At 40.5% G+C, this 22,633-nt stretch overlaps 1 protein-coding gene across 2 annotated transcripts in view; it reads right to left on the bottom strand.

Moving 5' to 3' along the window:
- Positions 1-4,337: 4,337 nt before the first annotated feature.
- Positions 4,338-22,633, bottom strand: part of DCAF13 (DDB1 and CUL4 associated factor 13) — a 30,294-nt gene continuing 11,998 nt past the window's right edge. For both annotated transcript variants that reach the window (XM_054985003.1, XM_054985004.1), the window contains 7 exons: positions 21,989-22,144; positions 20,950-21,027; positions 18,437-18,519; positions 17,069-17,233; positions 12,104-12,239; positions 5,218-5,381; positions 4,338-4,561 (listed from right to left, as the gene is read on the bottom strand). In XM_054985003.1, coding sequence (XP_054840978.1) covers positions 4,474-4,561; positions 5,218-5,381; positions 12,104-12,239; positions 17,069-17,233; positions 18,437-18,519; positions 20,950-21,027; positions 21,989-22,144 — 870 coding nt within the window. In that variant the 3' untranslated portion in view covers positions 4,338-4,473. The remainder of the gene's footprint in view (positions 4,562-5,217; positions 5,382-12,103; positions 12,240-17,068; positions 17,234-18,436; positions 18,520-20,949; positions 21,028-21,988; positions 22,145-22,633) is intronic.

Genomic DNA, 22,633 nt, shown 5'->3' with positions numbered 1-22,633 from the left:
TCTGTGCAGCCCCACATTGGGAGTATAGCGAGCTACTCACCAATGGGGGCGGGTGTGAGTGATCAGTGAAATAAGGAATGCAGGACAGCCATGCCAACAGCTGATTCTCGTCTTGCATTCACATCCACAGAGTAGTGTTTGATGAAGGTGTCTGGCGTAGACCAAGTTACCGCCTGGCAGATGTCCTGTAAAGGGATGCCACGAAGAAAGGCAGCAGAAGCGGCTTGAGCCCGAGTGGACTGGGCAGTCAATGAAAAAGGACACTGCACTCCAGCTTGGCGGTAACAAAGTTTAATTGCAGACACTATCCAACGTGAGATGGACTGAGCAGAAGCAGCAAGTCCTTTACGTGAGCCAGAGTAACAAAGGAACAGTGAGGATGACTTTCTAAAACTCTTGGTCCCATGCAAATAGTACAATAAAGCACGTTTCAAATCTAATGTGTGCAATGCTTGTTCCCCCGGGGAAGAGGGTGTTGGGAAAAAGGAAGGAAGGATCACCTTTTGTTGCAAGTGAAACTTAGACACCACCTTAGGTTAGAATTCAATACTGGTGTGGAGTACAACTTTCTCAGGGAAAAACTGCAAAAATGGGGGGTCAGTGCAGAAGGCATAGTTCCCCAACCCGTCTAGAAGACGTGACCACAACCAGAAAGGCCACCTTCTGTGTCAGCAAGGCCAAGGGGCAGGTCGCCAGCGGCTCAAAGGGCTGGACCATCAGCTGGGAAAGGACCAAGGGCAAGCTCCATTGAGGAACAGGTGGAGCCCTAGGCGGAAAAGACTTAAATAGACCCTTCAAAAACTGTTTTGAAAGCCAGTGGGCGAAAACAGTTTTCCCCTCAATCTGTTTGTGGAAAGCAGAGATCGCAGCCATATGCACCTTCACACTGTTAAAGGAAAGGCCTTCGGAATGCAGACCCAGGAGGTAGTCCAAAATCAGGGGCAAGGGACAGACAAAGGGGGAAATCCCTTTAGGGGCTAACCAGTAGGAGAAGCGAGACCACTTTCGACAGTAGGACACCCTGGTGGACAGCTTCCGGGCATTCAGAATGACCCGGAGAACCCCAGAAGACAAGGCTACTCCGGGGAGTGCAGGAACCAGGCAGCCAGCTTCAGAACGTCTACATCGTGATGCCAGATCCCGTCCCTGACTAACAGGTCCGGAACAGGTGGCAGTGGCAGGCATCGTCCCTGGGAGAGGGAGAGCAACAGGGGAAACCATTCTTGGCGGGGCCAGCGTGGGGCCACCAGGATGCAATGGGTCTTGAGGGCTCGGATCCTGCAGAGAACCTTGTGCAGGAGAGGGGTAGGCGGGAAGGCGTAGAAGAACCCTGGAGTCCAGGGAATCTGGAATGCGTCCCCCAGGGATCGAGGGTCCAACCCTGCCTGGGAACAGAACATGGGAGCTCGCCTGTTGGTGGCCGTTGCAAAGAGATCGACCTGCGGACACCCCCACTGGTGGAAAATCGGTAGGAGGTAAGCAGGGCTGAGGGACCATTCATGCTGTGGCAGGAACACTGCTGAGCGTATCCGCCGAGGTGTTGAACTCCCCCGCTATGTGTATGGCCCGTGGCAGGACATTGTTGTCTATGGCCCAGTTCCAGAGAGCTGTGGCTTCTGTGCAGAGCTTGAGCGAGACCGTTCCTCCCTGCATGTGCAGGTAGTAACAGGCTGTTGTGTTGTCCGAAAGGACTTGAACCCGTCTGTTGCGAAGCACATCTGTAAAAGAAGCAAGGGAGTAACGGATCGCTCGAAGTTCTAACACATTAATATGCATGTTAGCTTCAGCTGGTGACCAAGTGTCCTGGGCTGTCAAGGTGCCACAGCGCCCTACCCCGCCTAAGGTAGAGGCGTCAGTGGAGACAGTGACATCAGCCACAAAGGCGCCAAATGGACAACCTGCAGACAAATTTTGGGGGATCGTCCACCAGTCCAGGGACCTAAGGACCGGCCTGGGAATAGAGAACCTTTGATGTTGGCTCATTGTCAAAGGGTTGAACTTACGGACAAAGCAATTTTGCAAAGGCCTCATACGCAAACGTGCAAAAAACACCATAGCAGTAGTAGAGACCATGAGACCAAGTAAGGTCTGGACCATAAGGGCTGACCGGTATCGGTTAGAAATAAAAAGGCGCGCCAGGGAGACTAACCTGAGCAGCCTATCAGGGGGTAAATACGCTCTCCCTGAGGGGGAGTCAAAGTGGACCCCAATGAACAGTATGGCTGTGACGTCAAAATTAACCAGGAGGCCCAATCTAGAGAACACCGACATGGTGAGGGCAAGGTGATCCCTAAGGGAATCTGCAGACGGCCCCACTAGGAGCCAGTCATCCAGATAAGGGTAGATGACACACCCCATTGACCTCAGAAACGCCACCACAGCTGACATACATTTTGTAAACACACGGGGGGCCGAAGCCAACCCGAAGGGCAAAACTGTATATTTAAACACCGCATCTCCGCAAAGAAAGCGGAGGTACTTCCTATGCCCCTCATGGATGGACATATGGAAATAGGCATCCTTTAAGTCGATGATGGCGAGCCAGACGCCCACTTCCAGGAGTTCTATCACCTTTGCCAAGGTCAGCATTCGGAATTTCTGGACCTTAATGTAGGCATTGAGACCCCTAAGGTCTAATATGGGCCGAGAGCCTCCATCTTTTTTGTCAACCAGAAAGTATCTGGAGTAGAACCCATAAGGTGACTCTGAGAGATTAAGTTCACGAACAGCACCTTTGTTAAGTAACTCAACAACATTATTATGCAGAACAACATCAGAACAGGGTTTAGATGAACGTGGAGGGAGAGAAAGAGGGGGGGTTTCAACAAACAACAACTTGTAACCACGGGCCACGATTGCAAGGACCCAAGAGTCATCAGTAATACATTGCCAAACGGGCAGAAAAGGACAAAGCCTGTCCAGAAACGGAGCAAGCTGAACAGTGTCGAGCGACCCACTGGGTAGCATCCTTGTCTAGTCAGAACAGTGACTTCTGTCCTGAAGCCGGGGCCTTCGGAGAAGCAGGCTGATTATGTTTCCCTCTAGACCGGGAAGACCTCTTAGATGCATGCCGATGTGGGGCTGAGTAAGACCGCTGACCGTAGGGCTGATGGTAGGGGAATCGCACTTGACGTTGGTGGTACGGTTGGTATGGGGGCTGGTAAGGCTGGAACCGAGTGGAATGGTGCCTTGGAACGTAAGGTTGCTGGGACGCGATCACCCCCAGGGACTTTGCGGTTTGATTATTCTTTCTCATTTGGTGGAAAAGAAAAACAGCCTAAAGTCTACATTAGGGGATTTGTTGCAATGTTCTCTGCTAAGTGGTATACTGAAATGTGGGATATTGGTTTGCTAAACTATGCAATGAGAATACTGCTTATGGTTTCTGAAATGACAACCCAATCTTATACATTCTACAATATGGCAAACACAGAGGTAGTTCAATTTCTTCTTGAATGAGTAGCAGCACAAACAACTATCTTTTTCAAGCCATATAAAATTTGGTTACCAATAGTCCAAAAGAGCAACAGATCATGGGAGTGTAAGGAAGTTGCCAGTTAAAGCTGGAATTCATGTAAAGATGGCTCGACTTTGGTTCAGAACTGTTAAGTTTTTTCAGGCTCTAGCCTAACTTTAAAATATGCTGGTTAAACTAATCCACAACACCTGCAGAGTAATCTCTGAGTTCCTCAGTAATTTTACCGTGGGAGATTGTTCTCAGACTTTATCTGTCCTCCCTAGCTGTTCTCATAGTTAAAATGCTAATTAACAGCTTGGCCCTGATTGGGTCTTGAATTGCCAGGTGATACACTGAGTTCTAGAAAAGATGGCTTCTCAGCTCACCCAGTCCTCTTCTCTATTCATTCCACTTTGGCATGTTCATATGCCAGACCAACTAGGCATGGAGGGGGCATGTATTTTACCAGATGGGTCAGATGAGCAACAAATAGATACCAACCAGAGATGCTTAGGTAGCAAGCTCTTGAGTTTTTAGATCAGCAGACTTTTAGATAGCAACAGTAAGATTTTCTTATTTTAATGTATGTTGCCTGTTTGTGAATGCTTTATGCTTTGCAACACTCCTTAAGCTAACAAGGTATACTTTTATTCAAGCTGAGTATGGAATTCATGACTTGGGCGTTAGTACACCCTAGAATGAAGCCAGAGGCTGGAAAGCCAAGGCCTTACAGTAAGGTAAAGCTTTCACTCTCACAAACTAAAGGAAGTGCATCCCACCTGCCAGATTGCCGGAGTGGCTGCATTCAGTGCCCAGAATTAGGTTTGGGGCAGCTATTCAATTCATGCAGGGAGCTCATAAAAAAAAGACTGGACACAAGTTCTCATAGTGATTTTTTTATATAATCTCCAGAAATGGGTAATTTAACAGTAGCAAATGATCATGGGTTTAAAAAGGGGAAATCTTGGGACTGCATTCTGTAACACAACACTAAAATTTGGTGACCATGTAAACTATTATTTCAGTACTGCCACAATATGTTTCTTCTTCTCTGACATGAGTGGTACAGATCCAGGCTTGCTGTGCTTCCGTCTGTTCAGTTCCCTAGAATAAGAAAGATCAAATGATATTTTTAATCTTAACTCTAAATGATAAAAAGATCCTAGCTGCCCAATAGCTTAGCAGCACAAGTATTTCATTGCACACAAACACACACGAACACCGACTTGTCACAGGCTAGACAGCAGCTTTAAGACAAACTAATTTTAAATGATTTAACACATTTTCCCACAAAATATTGAAGATTTTCAAGATTTCCCAACTCTTTCTAAAATCATCATCTATTGTGATTCTTACAGAGGGACCGACCCCCTTCTGTTCTATGCCTTTTCTCTACATGGTAATCATTACCAATCTGGACTATTTTTTCTACACTACTGACTTAGTCAATCCAATTGCTTAATTCAGCAAATAAATAATAATACAGAATCAGGGTTGGAAGGTAACCAACGAGCTATCTAACTTCTTGCCTTTAAAGGAATAAAGTAAATAAAGCCTTCCCAATAGACTCCTAGCCAGTGTTGTTTTTTAAAAAACTTCCTTAGAAGAACTTCCGAAGTCTACCTAGCCAGTTTACTACATACTGTGTTGCTCTTAAGAATTAGTAGGTCTCTCTAACTCTATTCAGTAGTGAAGCTGCTTGACTAAAGACAAGGATCAACAGAGCATGGAAATGAACAAAATAAAATTAAAATGTGTACTTTCGCCGTCGAGCTTCTCTCATGATGCGTAACTCCTTGGCTTGGCTGTAGATGATCTTTGGCAAATGACGATGGCGAGCTATACGTTTGATCTGTGGATGGTGCTGGAATTTTTCCTTCAGTTTTTGGTTATACTGCATAGCCGCTTTCTCTCGGGGATTAAGCTACACAAATAAAGCCCAGTGTTAACACTTCACAAATGGTAACAATATATTTCAAAAAGTTACAATTATTTTAAATTGTAGTTGTGCAGGAAATCTCATTTCAATGTGCTGGCTGCTGGGCACAGAACTGTAGTTGAAAGTTCTTACAAAGTGTGGAATATCAGAAGTGGGAAACTATTAGAGTTAAACTGGACAATCCCACATAGTGCAGGGGGGGAAACCCTATAGACTTTACACTTCAATCATGTTTCGATGCTCAAGATTTTCTGAGAACTCGAGTTGAATAAAGGAAGGAAACTGATCAGCTGACACATTTTCAGCCCTTCGGAGTTAATTATCATTCCCTTGAATGACCAATTTCCTATTTACCAGCAATAGAACAAAGATTAACAAGTGCTATGGGGACATGGTCAAGGTTGAGAGGAATAAAATAGGATCCAGATTATTAGGCCCACTGTGCTCTGGTTCAGTTTTAATGCTGAAACCAGTATTTAGGGACTGAGATCATGAAAATCCTTCCCTATTTCCCCCTTTTTTTCCAACATGAGCTGCTCTAACCCTGGAGGCTCAAAACAATTCTCAAAAAGAATTTAGGAGTGTATCCAAGTTTAATTTTAACCCAGGATAATAGTCATATGTAACGGAAATTTTTAAAGAAGTCTTCTGAAAGCACATCCAGTTTTATTTTATCCAGATTGGGGACAGCTGTACTTAATGTCAAAAGTAGTAAGTCTTTCTATCAATTTTTATTCTGCTCTTTGTCCAAGGAGTTCAGGTCAGTGAAAAAGGTTTTCCTTACTCCTTTTATCCTCACAGACTCTGTGAGGTAGATTTGGAAGAGAGAGAATGGCCCAAGGTCACCCTCAAGTTTCATGACAAAAATGAACTCAGATCCTAATATGACTCTTTAGCTACTATGCCACGCTGGTGAAGTGGGCAGGGGGACAGTGCTTATTAGCCTGCAATCTTTGCCGAATTCCTAAACTACGGCTTTGACATTATCTGACCTGGGCAAATAAGATGCTGTCAAAAATACAAGTAGAAGAAAAGGTCAAATATTGTGATGATACCCATCACACACAAAGGCCTATATGGCTTTATATGTAATAACATGGGGAAGGGAAGAGGGAAAGGCACTCTGGACCTGAACCGCAAACTGTCTTTTGTGAGATAAATTCTGGTATGTTTTTGCTAAAATCTCATACAACTAAGCTTGACTAGACCACCACACAGGATCGAACCCTTAGTCCCTACTTTCTCTGAGGTAACCGGTCTAACTCAAACCAACATTTAAGTGTACAAATGTTAGCCTAACCATATTTTTCTCTGCATTTTCTATTAGCTGGCTGAGTCAATACCTCAACTCAACAAAATTCAGATTTCATCAGCTCAATTCACTGAAAAATTCATTAGTCCAATTACTTCCTAGAACAGTGGGGGGAGGGTTCTGAATCTGTACTGCAAGGGAGTATCTAGCAATACCTATTCTCAATACCTACATGCTTATTTTCACGGTTAACTGAAGATCATAAACAGTTAATTTTCCTTGAAAGACATCTTACTGAAATGGTTCTTATATAAAGGAATTACTCCAATCAATTAAGAAAAAGCATTTTGCTTACTAAGTCAGAATGTAAGGTGTCTGGAAAACCTGACTGCCAAGCACTTAACAATAAAACAGTCAGGAGAGGGAGAAAGAAGCGTCACCCTTCGAGGCCCTGAATACATATATTGTGTCCCATTTGTTTTAGTGCTCATATGAAAATAAATTAAGCCTATTTCACCATTACTGCAATAATTCTGAATAGTTACATGAAATATTTTGCCCTCCTCATTTAATTGAGACATTCTATAATAGCTGGTTTAGTCATCAGTATGTTAAATGTGCTCTTACTGAAAGGCTTTTATTTTAATTATTTTTAAAACTGTAGTGCCCTTTCTGCAAGCAAAATCTTGTAAATTTATAATGCACAGCATTCATGAATTGCTGCATAAGTCATTGTCTGCCATTCTATTTCAAAATTTTCATCCCTGATTTTGCACACGGTAGCCATAACAACAGCAGTGTGCTTTTATACTGCCCTTCTAGGCAGATTAATAGTGGCCACTCAGAGCAGTAAACAAAGTTAGTGTTATTATTATCCCCACAAAACAGCTGGAGAGCAGGGCGGAGAGGAGTGGCTTACCCAAGGCCACCTGCTGAGCTCATGGCAATAGTGGGACCCAAATCAGCAGAGTGCTGAGTCGCAGCCCAATCACTTAACCAGATTAACCACACTTAACCAGATTAACCACAAGAAGCTTACAACCTCTTTAAAAATACATTAATAAATTTCTCATGATATTTAGAAGCAGAGCAGTCACAATGTACACATCTCTGAATTAGACATGGATTGCCTCTGATATTTACAATACATTTAGAGGGCCCTATTACACAATGAACATCCATCACAGATACTCTCTTCTCTGTAGATGTACACTCCATGTGGACATTTGAGGCAGATGAGGGCAAACATTTTTTTAAAAAATCAGCGAAGTCTGCGTACACAGCCTGTTGACAACCTAGCAGGTAGAGAAAGGCCAAAGAGAATACACAAAATCTCTTCCCAAGAATATGTTGCACTACCAAGTAATTAACTCACTAGCAAACAAGACATGAGGATAATGAAAATGAGGTTTTATCATCATCAGTACAAAAGACTGGCCATTTACAGTCTTAGGCTACAAAATTTAGTTTTGTACTTTTCAAAATAGCTGTCAGCCCAACTCAAGCCTCCTACTAGTTTAGTCCTAGCAATCAGCTTTTGTTGCAGAGTCATAAAAAATCAGTCATAGGCAGTTAGTGAAAGACAGACCAATTCACAGCATGGCATCCTTGTCAGGGAAAGGAAAGCTTAAGAACAGCATGAGTGCACTAATATTCTAACTAGTCACTGAGTAACCTGTTATAGCTTCCTGTTTATAGTGACTTGGGTCTTAGGGATTACTAATACACTTGGCCTTTTATGGTCAATGCTGTTGAATCACCGTACTTGAGCAAGTAGCTTGAAAAGACTAGCTTTTCCCTAAGGTTAGAATCTGCCATCTGGTGCAGGGGCAATCCCACAAAGCAAAAGAGTGGTAATCTTAGTTGTCTGAGGGCAGGGAGAGGATATTTCCCTACTTATTTTTCAGGGCATTTGTGTATATTTTGGGCTGCTTAAGATAAGCCTGAAGTGGTACTACTCATTTTTTTTAGACTGGGGAATTGAAGTTTCAATACAATACCACAGTAATTAAAGCATCTTGGCAGCAATTTCTATGTGAAGAAATTATCTGCTAGGCTACTTTTCAAAATCATGTAACATGCACATGTAATTTCTTTTATTATTTCAAAGTACATGCTTTGCAATCCAAAAAAAAAATTCCATTTACCATTATACTACTGTAACACAAGCACCAGAACTGACCTTTTAAAAAGCCAACTTCTCCTGTGATCAACAACTAGATTTCATTTACCACCACAATAATTACTCAGAATATCACTGGCTTAATAGACAGTACACTGTACACATGGTAAGTGCCTTTGGCTCCTGCAGAGATGTTTTTGCTTGAGCGTAGCACTGGTTTTATGAAATGAGTTACAACAGCCAATATATTAATGAGGCAAAGAAAGCATGAATGTTAGAACTGCTGAAAACTTGGGAAGTCCCATTATCAAAGTACAGCCTATCATTCAAACAAACTTTCATCAGCCTTGAAACCTACACCCCAATCAGAATATCAAGTGAAGTTCTACAGTGCAAGTCTGATAAAGGAGAATTCTGTAATGATCAAACTATAGTCACTAAAAGCTCTTCTTTATTGATAATGGTTTTACTTAGTTTGCATCCATTTTTTCACTATAAAAATTCTTGCATTTTTTCTTTTAGAAGCTTAATATTAGGAGACATTGCAGAAGCACAGGGATAAATGATCACCCTACTATTCATCTAGCCTACTAACTTCTGCTGAGACTTGATTCGCCACTCCTAAAAGGAAAGATTTCTCCAACCTATCAGATCATGGAAAACCCTTTATATCTATTAACTAGGCATAAGAAAGAAAGAAAACCAAATTAAACTATATATATCCTGCAAACTTTGATCTTTAGTTAAGCTTAACCCATGCTTCAAAGTTCAATTGTCAGCTGCCCCTATATTTCAAAATGTAGTGTCTCTTTCCACACTGCTACCCAAGTGCATTTCCTTGATCCTCCCCAATCTATGTAATTTCTGCTCTTAGTTTTATATTTTCACATGAGAATTTAATAGAGTATTTTAGCTTGATAACTCTAGTTTCGAGATCCTTGGATCTTACTTACAAAATCCATGGATAAAAGGATTTCTGTCAGTGGAAGTGTGCCTTCTGTAACTCCCCACCCCCACCCCCACCAAAAATGCTGCTCCAGGTGGATGGGAACCTCCAGGAACAGCTTGAGAGAGACTAAAGCAGCAGGGAGGAATCAGTGAAAATCACTCCTCCTATACAAGGGCAGAAATTTTAAGGAAGAGCCAACCCAAAGTTTATTATTATGAATCATATTAAAAACTGTTTATAAGGAACTTGATCTCCAGTTAGAGAACAGGACACCAGTACATTCAGATCAGATCTTCCATATCAATTTGACCACATTCAGTCACCATGTCCACATGACACTAAGAACAATGCTCAAAATAAATTGCCACTTTTCCTATGTCTCAGTATGGAATTCAATTTTGTACAACACTATATAATCATTATACCAAGGGAAGCACTTATTTATTTAGAAAATTAGTAATCTCTATCTCTATATATCTGCTTGAGGAGGTTTTAGTAAAATACAGAGTTTCAGTACCCACAGCATGGAAGTCAAATAATCTTCAAATGGACACACTTAAATGTGAACGCCTGAAAACCTTGGAAGATAAACTATTGTTGGAGAACACTGAGAACATATAAATGTATTAACAAGTCTCAGAATCCTGCTTCAGAGGCAAATCTATCAAATTACATATTACCAGCCAATAAAGTCACTTAGCCAAAATTAATTTTATCTTATTAATTTAATTGACTCAATTACACTCATATTTGGAGATTTCACTAGAGTAATTTATATGTGTTACTTTGCTGTGAGAAGTCCCTGAATATAGGTCTACTTTATGTGGAAATAACTAATCTATAGTGTAATTTTATGATAATGACTATTCTATACTGTAATTTTATGGTGTACCTGCATCTGAACTGTCATGTGCAGTTTTGGTGTTATACCATTCCCCCAAAAAGGATATCAGAGTTGACAATGGTACCAGGGTGGATAAAAATCAATGATTTTTTTAAAAAAATCAAAAACATCGGATTTTTTTATTTAAATCGGATATTTTTGATTTAAATCGGATTTTTTAAAATAAAATGCTTTTTGAGGAAAATATATTACCATCCAAAGGTTATTCCATCATGAAATAAAGGTTAGTTTTTAATTATGTAGAATAAGGCTGTATATGTTTAATTTTTTTGGTAAATAAATTCCATTAATCCATTCACAATGTCATGCTCTTCCAGAGGTTTTTGTAAGATTATTGGGCAGTTTCTCTGCCTACAGGATATTATCACAGATGCTTGGTTTTGCAGTTCTCAAAACTGAATTTGTGTCAGCTCAGCAGAGATCACATGCCTCTTCTTCACAGCAAAAATGTTATAACATGAACAGAGTTGAGAAAAAGACCTTAATCCTATTGTTCTACAAACCTATGAAGACAGAATCAACCCCTTCAGTGCTAAGTTTCAAGAAGTTCAATGAATAGAAACAATATTTTTCTGATTGTTTGGAGTGGAATAGATCTGCACAAGAAGAAACTAAGTGTGAGGAGGGAGGGGCAAGCAGTACAAAATGAAAGTGAAACATTTTGAGCACAATACTGCACAAGTCTTTGGATCTTTTGTGTGTATGACCTGAGGTTTATCACATTCTTTCCTTGGAGGAAAAAACCTATAATGGCAGCAGGCCGTAAAAGAGACCCAGTTTGGGAATACTTTAATGAAGTTCCTTTACCTATCGGTAAGGCAGGCATCTACTTGCATATTAAAGTTATACCAGCAAGAATTAGTCTTTATGTAGAAAACTATTATTTAAATCAAGCCTTAATGACCAGTGATTTAAATTGTGATTTAAATCATGATTTAAATCAGTTTGATTGAAATCAAATCCACCCTGAATGGTACCCACCCTCCCAAAAAAAGATAGCTACAAAAAATATGAAAAGTAGAGCATTAGGCCTAAAGAAAAAAAGACGTAAGGTGGATAGGAGGAGTTTGGCTTAAGTAAGATGACTGAACAGAGAAGGACATGATAGAATCTTATATTAGATTTAAGGAGGTAAAGAAATGAATAGTGATTATTCATGATCTCCCTAAAGAATAGAACATGGGATCATCCAATAAATATGAACATCGTCACAAGATAATGAAGCGTTTCTTCACACAACTATATGTTGTTTAAGGCAACTCACTAACATAACTAACTTATGGAAACCCTTGCCCCAAAGTCTGTGATATTCACCTTTGAAAAAGCCCCTGGATGATTAACAGTACAATCCTAAATATATAGTTACATGAGACTACACTGTTAGCCAAATTAAATATTAGGTTTGTTTGTTTTAAACCTACCTAATTCAATTCTGCTTTGCAGGCTATTGAAAGAACAAATAGAGTCTGAGGTTACTTACCACACCCAGCTTTTCAGAAGCATTAGCTTTCCACAAACGAATGTTCATTTCATCAGAACCACACAGAATATACTTATTATCAGATGTCCATTTAACAGTGATGACATGTTGCATTCGCTTTGTATGATAGACTTCCCTAAAACAAACAAATATAGTGAAGTTTTCTTCCATATTAATCATCATGCAATTTCTTTTCTAATTGCATGATGATTGCATGATATTCTAATTCTGAATTTAGTCCTAGAGCATTGATCAAAAAGTCCACCCACTGGGAAGCTCCAGGTTTGTAGAAAAAATTAAAAATTTTGCAAGATACATTGGGGGCTTTAAGACCTCCTTTTTCTTTAAAGAAAGAAACAGCAAAATTACTCAATGAGTAATTACTTTGAGTAATTAAATATTGTTGAAGCTTCCGTAATTCTGTATTAGCTGAGAAAGACAAAAAGGTAATAAATGGAAGGAAGCAAAGGAGATAAAACCGAATGGATGAGGAACAAAATATGGTCAGCAGATGGGAAGAAATAAATAAAATGTGATTGGCTGCAGGAGAAACATGGAAAACTCAGATGGGGCAGATAAGGATAAGTAGGTAGGAAGGGTTAAAGTAGTTTTGAGGGGGAGAGAAAGCTTTAGACTGGGGGGGTGGAAGGAAAAACAATCCCGCCCACCAAATCCTCATAGGTCCCCTATTTGTATCTTCCTAATATGACTTAAATGCTATTTCAGAACAATACAACCATAGATTATACTGGAAGAGCTTTTTAGGTGGCATGGGAGACTGAAGGTGGAGAGAAGGATCCATTCGATCAGCAGAGCTCCACTCATGTTTCTTTGGATCCAAACCACGATTTTAAAGCAAGGAACCACATACCAAACTCTAAAATATTGTTGAGTCTATTATGCCTAAGTAAGGTCTATCCTGCATACTTAGTGAACCTACCCTAAAGAACTGGTTTTACAGCTCTTTGGCTCATCTTTATCCGGACAACCAGTTCAATTCTCACATCTCTGAACCCATGCTCATTCTCATTTGGTCACTCTAAGCAGACTTTCAACTGTATTGCCATTACCTGAGTTGATTTGATAGATTTGGTTTATTAGACTTCTAGCCCACCTGCCCTGCAAGCAGGATCAGAGCAGGTCACAACATCACAAGCATATAAAATACAATAAGGCAAAATACAAACAGGCAATAAGGCCTGTTGTTTGGAAAAACACAAAGGGCCCTAGCAGTGCTTCCCCCCCACAGCATCAGTTGAGGGGGGGGATCGGGGAACAGATTGAGGGGGCTCCATCCTCCTCCAGCCCCTCCAGTACAGCCCTCCCAAGGCCCAACGGAGGCGGTGGGGAGACCCATCCCCCAGCCACTGCAGGACCTTGGGGGGGGGGGGCTTTGCCACCATGATGAGCCTTCCCCCAGCGGGGGCAGTCTCCTCCACAGCGGTGGAGCTCCTCAGGTGCCATGGCGGAGGGCTCCTTGGAAGCCCCGAGGCAGGCCAAGCGCCACAGTGCCAGAGCTTCCCGCAGCTGTGTTGGACCTTCCTGGGCCTCTGGAGGCTCCAAGGAGGCAGCAGGAAGGCAACCTGCATTGTCTTCAACTCTGTTCTTATCCCCGCGTACTGCACCTGCGCGGGGATAAAAAGTGAGTTGTCAGCAACACGGTTTGCCTGTTATATAGTAGGATAAGCATATATAAAACAGCACAGTACACTGTAAAATAATTGGTGATATAATTGCTAATGTCATGTACTAAACTTCCACTACAGAAGACAGCTGATGGAAAAAAAATATTACCATGAGCTGAGTCATGCAAACAGACCCTCAAAAGCATATTCTTCAGAAGACTCAGATGCAGTAAAATTATGTCATTAGTTGGATATGTTTCTTATAAGCTAGTTTATCTGGGCTTCCATTAACTGATTTAAGTGAAATCGTTGGTCTCCATGTCTACAGTTGCAAGAAACTTTATTACATCAAAAGGGTTTGTTCCAATTTTAAGCACACAGTAAATGGAAGCTTGGTTGATGTAGTGGTTAAAAGCAGCAGGACTCTAATCTGGAGAACTGGGTTTGATTCCCCACTCCTCTGAAGCCAGCTGGGTGACCGTGGGTCAGTCACAGCTCTCTCAGAGTTCTCTCAGCCCCCCCTCACCGTGAGGATAATAACAACACATTTTGTAAACTGTTCTGAGTATGGCATTAAGTTGTCCTGAAAGGCAGTATATAAATTGAATGTTGTTGTTATTAAATGCATACACATTGTAATACTAAACAGAGTAACACCCATCTAAGCCTACTGACACCCTTCAATGGATTTAACAAGGGTTTAACTCTGTTTAGGATTGTACCAATGGTGGCACAGTCTTATTAAATTGTTGCCTAATGATTTAACAATATTATACAATTTACAACTATTTTCACTGGGTTATACTTTTTACTGTAACCTATATTTTTTTCTTCATTCAAGTCTACTGTTTATTTTTAAACCACTGAGACTCAGAAAAGCTACAGATTATAATTACTATTTACGCAGTGATTTTGTTTCATGCACCTAGTAGTCTAATTTGTCTCTAATTAACACTGGAATGTGACCAAAGAATAGTACGACGAGTAATACATATCCTTAGTTCCATTTATTACTTCCAGAAAAAATAAGGTATTAAGTAACCTAGGAGGCCCTACAACAAAACCCAGACGCCCCCATCCCAGTCTAGGGCTGCACCTATATATAAAATGAGCTGCAGTACCCTGGGATACATCTCTTAGTTTCTCTCAATATCAAATAGGCCCATTAACTGCTCTTTTTATATAGAGAAGGGAAATAATTGCTATCAATATCCAATCAGTCTACCATTTGCTAGAATGGTAGCAATCATTGTCATTGATACTGTGCTTTCAAGCACTCATATATTCAAGTGTTCTTCGATATATTATTAGACACCATAATAAGGCAGGACAGTATCACCTTCCTAATGCAAATGAGGGGGCTGAGGGAGAGTGGCTAGCTTGAGGTTACCTAGTGATTTTAAAGCACAGGCAAGATCAGAAACGGAGATTTCCAGGCTCATAGCTCAGATTTGCAATCACTATTTCACACTAGTTCTTCAAACATTCTGTAAAACTGATGGCGTGAAAATCCCTACATACTATGTGTCAATGTAGCCCTAAGCTGTCCTTTAGTTGTTTTTCTGCCACTAACTAGTTATGCCGAGAGCTTCCTCCATTAGTACACAATGACAGCTCCTTACAGCCACTCCAAGAATGCCCTCTCAATACTTTAAAGTGCATGATATTTGTAATGTAGTAGTTATTCCATTCTCATCTTAAAACAGAAAAGGATACACTTTGAAAGTGCCAGTTTTCTTAAAGCTCTCATTGGCCCTAAAAAGCAAAATAATTTTATGCAATTGTCGAAGGCTTTCACGGCCAGAGAACGATGGTTGTTGTGGGTTTTCCGGGCTGTACTGCCGTGGTCTTGGCATTGTAGTTCCTGACGTTTCACCAGCAGCTGTGGCTGGCATCTTCAGAGGTGTAGCACCAAAAGACTTTTGGTGCTACTTTTGGTGCTACACCTCTGCACCTTTTGGTACTACTTTTGGTGCTACACCTCTGAAGATGCCAGCCACAGCTGCTGGCGAAACGTCAGGAACTACAATGCCAAGACCACGGCAATACAGCCCGGAAAACCCACAACAACAATTTTATGCAACTTCATAGAACATTTTCTTTTGCTAATCTTGCAAATTTTCTTTCCTTCCACTTTCTCATCACAGGTTTTGAAATTCACTCTTTGAGGACAAGAACAATACAATAGCATATGGGTGAATAACTTGATTCTTTCACTTAATCATACAAATATCTGGTTCGGCTGCCAAAGGCTTACAATGAACTTAATAAAAGCCTCTCTTATTTCTTTGGCCTTCTCAAGTTTCAAACTTAAGGTTTAATTAGGAACATCAAATAACCATGGCAGCCGAGTCCTTGGAACTATGAAGGAAACCTGCTAGATAAAAACAGCCTGAGAAATGTGATTTTGGTAGAACTACAAAGAGACAAAACTGCTTAAAAGAGGAATTTTATATGGCTTTAGCAGAGCTTGGTTTACAGCTCTAATTAGCACTGATGCTAATCATACTGTATATGTCTTGGCTAAGAAACCTATGCCACCAGAAGCAGAAAACTTCGACAAGTTCTGTCAGGGTTTTAAAGACAGCCTTCTATTTTCTATATAGCCACACTACTCAGAGTTGTTTGTGTGCAGCACTGTCATGCACAAATGTCTATTACCTCAATCATATTCTTTGGACCATCAAAGACAGGGAGGAAGTAAGCCCCATTGATTTCAAACAGTATTAATTCCAGTGGCTAGGATCCAAAGATTCTTCAACTAACTGTGTGCATCCAAAGGTAACTTGGACTTGTTTGTTGAACAGCAGCCCATCATAGCTGCATAGCAAAAGACTTTTGAAAGTGAATAGACTAGGGGGAAAGAGACAGAAAAACCACCAGGTGAGCACAAGTCCTCAGGCTAGACTAAAGTTCCTCCTAGGATTCCAGCCAAAATAACTGTGCTTCAGTATTAGACACCAAACTAAAAGCTAGTCAGGAAAAAAAGCAAAAGATTTTAGAAACAGAGATCTAGCCTACATGCTGTAAAAGGCTATCATTTTGCTAAAGTGGAATTCCAGTAATCACAGATTTTAAAAATACAAGCAACAATCTGTTTCTTCTGCACCCTTCTCAAAATACTATCGGCAGCATTTTTTTCCAGGGGACATGTGCATTCAGGAAGGACTCAGTCTGAGAGGGGAAACATCATGACTACCAACACTTTTTTTTTAAAGAAAAAAGCACTGACTGTAAGAAGAATTGCATTATACACATTAAGTAAGTTCATGAGAGTGCTGGGATTGGTGGTAGAGGAGGCGAGGGGTCCCAAGAGAAGCTTATCTGTAAAATCACTGACCTGCTGTGACCTTTGTCTACAGGAAAAATACGAATAGATTTATCAAAGCTGGCAGACACAAATTCTTTCCCAGTAGGGGAATAATCCACATCAAGGACCGCAGACACATGGTCCATATGAACCATTAAAGGCTTGTCAAGAAATCGCATATCGAAAGTATACAAGCTACAAAAGAAAAGCAGTAATGACATCATTCTAAATTCCATTATATATTTTAACACTCAAATACTGATACAGGTTTTCAAAATATGTAGATAAATATACCCCATATTCCATGTTTAAGAAGTACAACTATTAATTCAGTTAATATCTAATCTGACATTGAAGTCCTATTAATTTTTACTCAGAAGTCCAACACATTTCATTCAATGGGGCTTACTCTCAAGTAAGTGCTGTTAGCACTGCAGCCTAAATCAAGATATAATAGCTCAGATGTATACCACTGGTAGATTACAACCAAACAAAGTATGCCCTGCTGGCATCTTGGACTAAGCAATGATGAGAGCTGCAACCTTGGCCAAAGATCCAGAGATAACTTTTAAGTAAAGCACAATAAAGTAACATTCTTTTCAGCAAACCAAGTGCCTCTAAAATTTCAATGACCCCAGCAGCCTTACTCAGAACTCATTATGTGGAAGCTAAGTCTCACCACTTTCAAAGGAACTTAACTCTAAGTGGGTGGATTAAGAATCACAGGGTAAATCACCTTAAATCCAAGTTTTCTCGTTTAACTGGATTCTGGATTGACCTGAGAGGCTGTGGCAAGATTATTATGAAAGAAGAACCCATGTCGCTACCAATAGATTTTGACGAATAACAAAATGTGCTTGTATGAGAAATCTTTAGGATCTTCGTTTTTGTTGACTTGTCAACAAAGATAAAGGTGCCAGAACAAATGTATGCACTTTGACAAATCTAACCACTGAGGACAGGATGGCAGCTAGCGTGCCAACAGTCAGATAAAAAAAAAAGGCCTCAAAATTCATCAACCTGGACCAGCATGCTAGTTCACAGGAAGAGCTGGATCCAAAGAAGGCACTGTGTATATTTTTCTTGAATAATAATCCTCATGTTGAGTAGCATACTTTTTTGGAACAAGGTGACTTTTAAAGTGTGTTGGTGATAATGGCATGGGAGTACACAATTCGAAGTGAAAAAAATCGCACTGGGCATGCACAAGCCAATTGGGTACACCTAACATAGCTCTTGGGAGTCATCGCAAAGATTTAGAATGTAGCAACCACTTTATAACTTATGAAGTTATTTCCTTACATGACTCAAAAATAAAAATTTAATTTTCAGACATCCTGAATAAATGAAAAGGCAGAAGCCTAAATGAAGAGCAAGCAAAACTGAGTTCATGCTTACTTGTAGTCCTCATTTGCTGCAGTGAAAATGAAAGCTTCCATGGGATTCCAACACAAAGTATTTGTTCTCATATCCAAGATAACCTGAGAAAATTTAAATATGAGAAGTGTAAAAGCAAATTTTCAGCTATTTGTAACAGTACTTGCAGGAGTTATACTAATGTGTTAACCACCAGGTACTTAAAAAAACGTAAGAATGAGTGCCAGATTGGTGTAATGGTTAAAATGTTGGCTTAAAATTTGGGATAGCCAGGTTCAAATCCCCACTCTGCCATGGGTGATCTTGAGCTGGCCTTCCTCTCTCAGTCTACCCTACCTCACAGGACTGATGTGAAGGTTCTATGGAGCAGAGGAGACCGACATACAACACACCAAGCTCTATGTAGGAAGGACGAATAAAAATGTAGTAAGCAAATAAATGAACAAAGACCTAAGCAATCTTTGTAACAGGCTGATGTAAGTATCACCTATCTCCAATCACAAAGTATAGGAGCTGAGACAATCAGATGAAAAAAAATGGCCTAAACACAGAACAAAGTGAGGAATCTGGGTGGTTAACTGGGATTTCATGACAGTACTGCCATCTAGAAAGAATACTGAAGACAACAGTTCAAGACCCAACATATACCTCTTACACAAGCTACTGAAAGAATGTATGATTGTTGTAAAAAATGCCTGTAGATAATTGTAAGAATCATGCATCTAATTCCATACTGGTCCCTAGAGTGTCAATCAAAAATCTACACAACAGGGACAAATAGAGGGGATTTTTCTACAAACCTGAAGGAAGCCCCCCGTTAGCAGAAAAATCTGACATCTAAAAAAAACAAACAAACCTAGTGGGTCAAAACACCCCCCCCCCATAATAGAAGCGGAAGCCTGTAACTTTAAGAGGAATGCCCACCAAGATCACATGAGACCACTCTCTGAGAGCTTGGTAACCATCTCGGAATTGCTAGGCAACCATAATATTGCTGAGCCCTCCAAGCCTTGGTTTCTGTCAGTCAAAGGCCAGTGGGAGAGACTGAAAAAAGATTAAAAGTAGAAGGAAGCAAAAGAAGACGGGAAAGAGAAAATAGTGTAGGGATGGGGGTACAGGGGGAGAATGAAATGCTCTTCACAAGTCCTTATAGGTTTCCTCATTAAAAAGCAACATTTTCTGCTCAATTATGCCAATTATCTTCACTAAATGAAACTGATGCAAAAAGCAGGCGCGATCAGCCATCTCAGACAGAACTCTACCTTTATCTACTGTTTTAATGTTTTTATAATGTTTTATTGTTTTTAATCTTTATGTAAAAATCGTATGTTGTTACACCACCCTGAGCCTGTCTGATGGGGAGGGTGGTCTAGAAGTGTAATAAAATAAATACTTCTCATATTTTAAACATATTCTTCCTTCAAGGAACTCAGGAGTAGGTTAGGCCAAGAAAGGGTGACTGGCACCCAGGGTCACCCAGTGATCTTTAAGGCTAAGAAAAGATGTTAACTTTGGACTCCCAAGTCCTAGTCCAACAATCTAGTCACTAAACCCCATCTGACTCACCTCCATTTGACTTAAGCTGCATTATGATCAAAATTTAACTACAGCATTGAGGACTCCGCTGGATTTCAGGTAGGTATGTAATTAAGTTGGGTCTTATGAAATTACGTTAGTTTAAATACAGAGCCCAGACTGCACTGGCACCAATTTGCATTGCTGTTCAGGAATTTTGTGGCCAGGTTTGTAAAAAGCCAGATGGCTATGAAAGAGACTAACCTGATCCTCATGCTGAAGGGATAAAACTGACAACTTGCTCTAGTCTCACTCTTACTTGATGGGAGGCTGATTAGTTGCAAAGGATTAAGCAGTCCATATGTTATGTAGTCCCACGTGAAAGGGGACCTCTGCAACAATAAGTAGTGGCGACAGCAGGAGATTGTAACCCAAAGAAGAAAGTCTTTTACTCTCAGGCAGTGAATACTTCTCTTCTTCACTGAATCTTGAAGAGACTTCTGAACACCATTATCTTGAACTTTTATTTGGCGAATAATTGTACCAACCTTCACTAACTTTCACTGTATAGGACAATATATTATAATCCAAAGGTGTTTTAACAGAATGTTAAATGCTCCATAATAAAAAATAACGCATTTCAGAAAAAACACACTAGAAACTTTACCAGGTTTTTAAAGTAACAGACCCTGGCCCACAGGTTCACAATCTAAAAAGACAGAAGATAGGGAAGGGGACTATGGCACAAAAAGAACGGCCTTATCTTCATCCAAACTCATATTATTTTAATTAATAGCTTTTAGAATGCACATTGATGGCATTTGAAAGCATTTTAAATTTAGCTATACTATCTTAGCCATGAAACAGGATTTCTACAAAAGTTCAGTTTAGAAGAATCTGCTCAGAGATCAAACAGAACCGTCAAGTCCCCCCCACCCTAAGTTAAAGGACTAGGACTGCAGATGTGCTACACAAACATACACACAAACACTAGCAAGGTTTGTTAGGACATACATCACCTTTTTTAGAGCTGTTGACTGTCTCATGTCATATAATACAATATTCCTGTCTGAAGCGCAGCTTCCCAAAAGATACATCTGAAAAACATTGTGAACTACTTAGGCAGAAAACATTGGTCCTTTAAGCAAAACTTCTGGTGCTAGGAGTAGTTTAAAATAACACTCAGTTCTTTTAATTTAAACAGTGCAATTTTCCGTTACTCTCCCCTTCCTTCCACAAGGGAAATACATCTTTGGATCCAACCCAAAATCTCTTCCTCTTCCATTCAGGCTGCATTCTCCTCTCTTGTGTTTCTTTATCAGGTTTCAGACCCAGGCCAGAGTTTGCCAGCATCCACCTTTAATTAAGCGCCCTCCCTTGGCTGCAGAGAGAGGAATGAGGACTGAGACCACCCCCTTGTACTTTTTCTCCGGTAGCTCTCCTGTCCTTTGTGCAGCAAGCCAGAGCTGGCACACCCTCCTCCCTCAGGCCTTTTAAAGGCCCCAGTTCCTCACCCCAAAAGGCCTACATGGGCATAACCAAGTCCAAGAGGGAGCAACAACAGACCAGGAGCAGCCAACAGCCCCCACCACTCCCTCTTTTTGCCCAGGGCAGAATCTGGCGACTATCAGAAGACTGGCTGTTATAGGGTGCTGCTGGGTTTGGTGCTGTAGGGTGCCAAGAAAGAGGGGAGTCTGGCATCATTGGCCACTATTGACCGCTAAGGAGTGGTCTTTTGTTTTTCTCCCCAAGTTCAACCTTCCATCATGTTGTTGCCTTTTATGTGAACATCTCCCCTTCCCATCCAACCAGTTCTCCTCTCAAAATCCTCCCCCACAACCCACTCATGCAAGCTTGCCTGATCTGCCACAGCCTTCCTTTCTATCAATGCTTTCTGTTGCCCTGTATCCTTCTCCTTCTCCTCTGTCCTCTCCTTTCACTTGTTTTAATTTCCCCATGTAGACTCCAGTTCCTCTTGCATCAGTGCCTAATATGGTGCTTCCACTAAAACATTTTGCCATAAACGTTGCAACAGGATGTATATAAACACATTATTACCTCAATCGGATTGAATTTAACGCTACTTATGCTATCAACTCCCCACGTCAAAGAGCATAATGGACTGGTTCTTTGCTCATTCCAGATATCAACTTGATGACCACAAGTGGCAAAAACAGGCTCTCTCAAATGGTGATCGATTCCTGTATACACAGTCTTTAAATACAAATTAAAAAACAGTGATAGCAATTGTCAGTTATTGATTTTATATGCCTAGATTGTCTGTGTCAAAATGCAAGAATGAAAAATTATAGCTACTTATTTAGAAAACTAATATGCTACCTCTCCAGAAATTTGCTCAAGATGGCTCACAAAGTAAACAAATAGAGCAATAAAATCATGAAAATGACAAATGTAATCTCTGTATATATGTATGTATGTGAAATAGTCTGATTACACTTTCATCAAAATTATAGTGAGTTAGAAACAAAACCACATTGCCTCAGTTGAATACAGATGAGTAATCATTTTTTTAAAGCTAAGGGAAACTACTTGCTTGATCCAATTTTAAGAAAATGTTAGTATTGAAAAATACAATTTTACAACACTCCCCAGACAAAATTAGATGGATCCAGCACAGCATTACCATGGGCATGATAACTTTCACCTTCAAAGCAGGACTTTCCACAGCAGCTCAAAATGCCC

This window comes from Eublepharis macularius, chromosome 7 (assembly GCF_028583425.1).
Source record: "Eublepharis macularius isolate TG4126 chromosome 7, MPM_Emac_v1.0, whole genome shotgun sequence".
Taxonomy (NCBI): Eukaryota; Metazoa; Chordata; class Lepidosauria; order Squamata; family Eublepharidae; genus Eublepharis; species Eublepharis macularius.
This window is presented reverse-complemented; position numbering and strand designations above follow the sequence as displayed.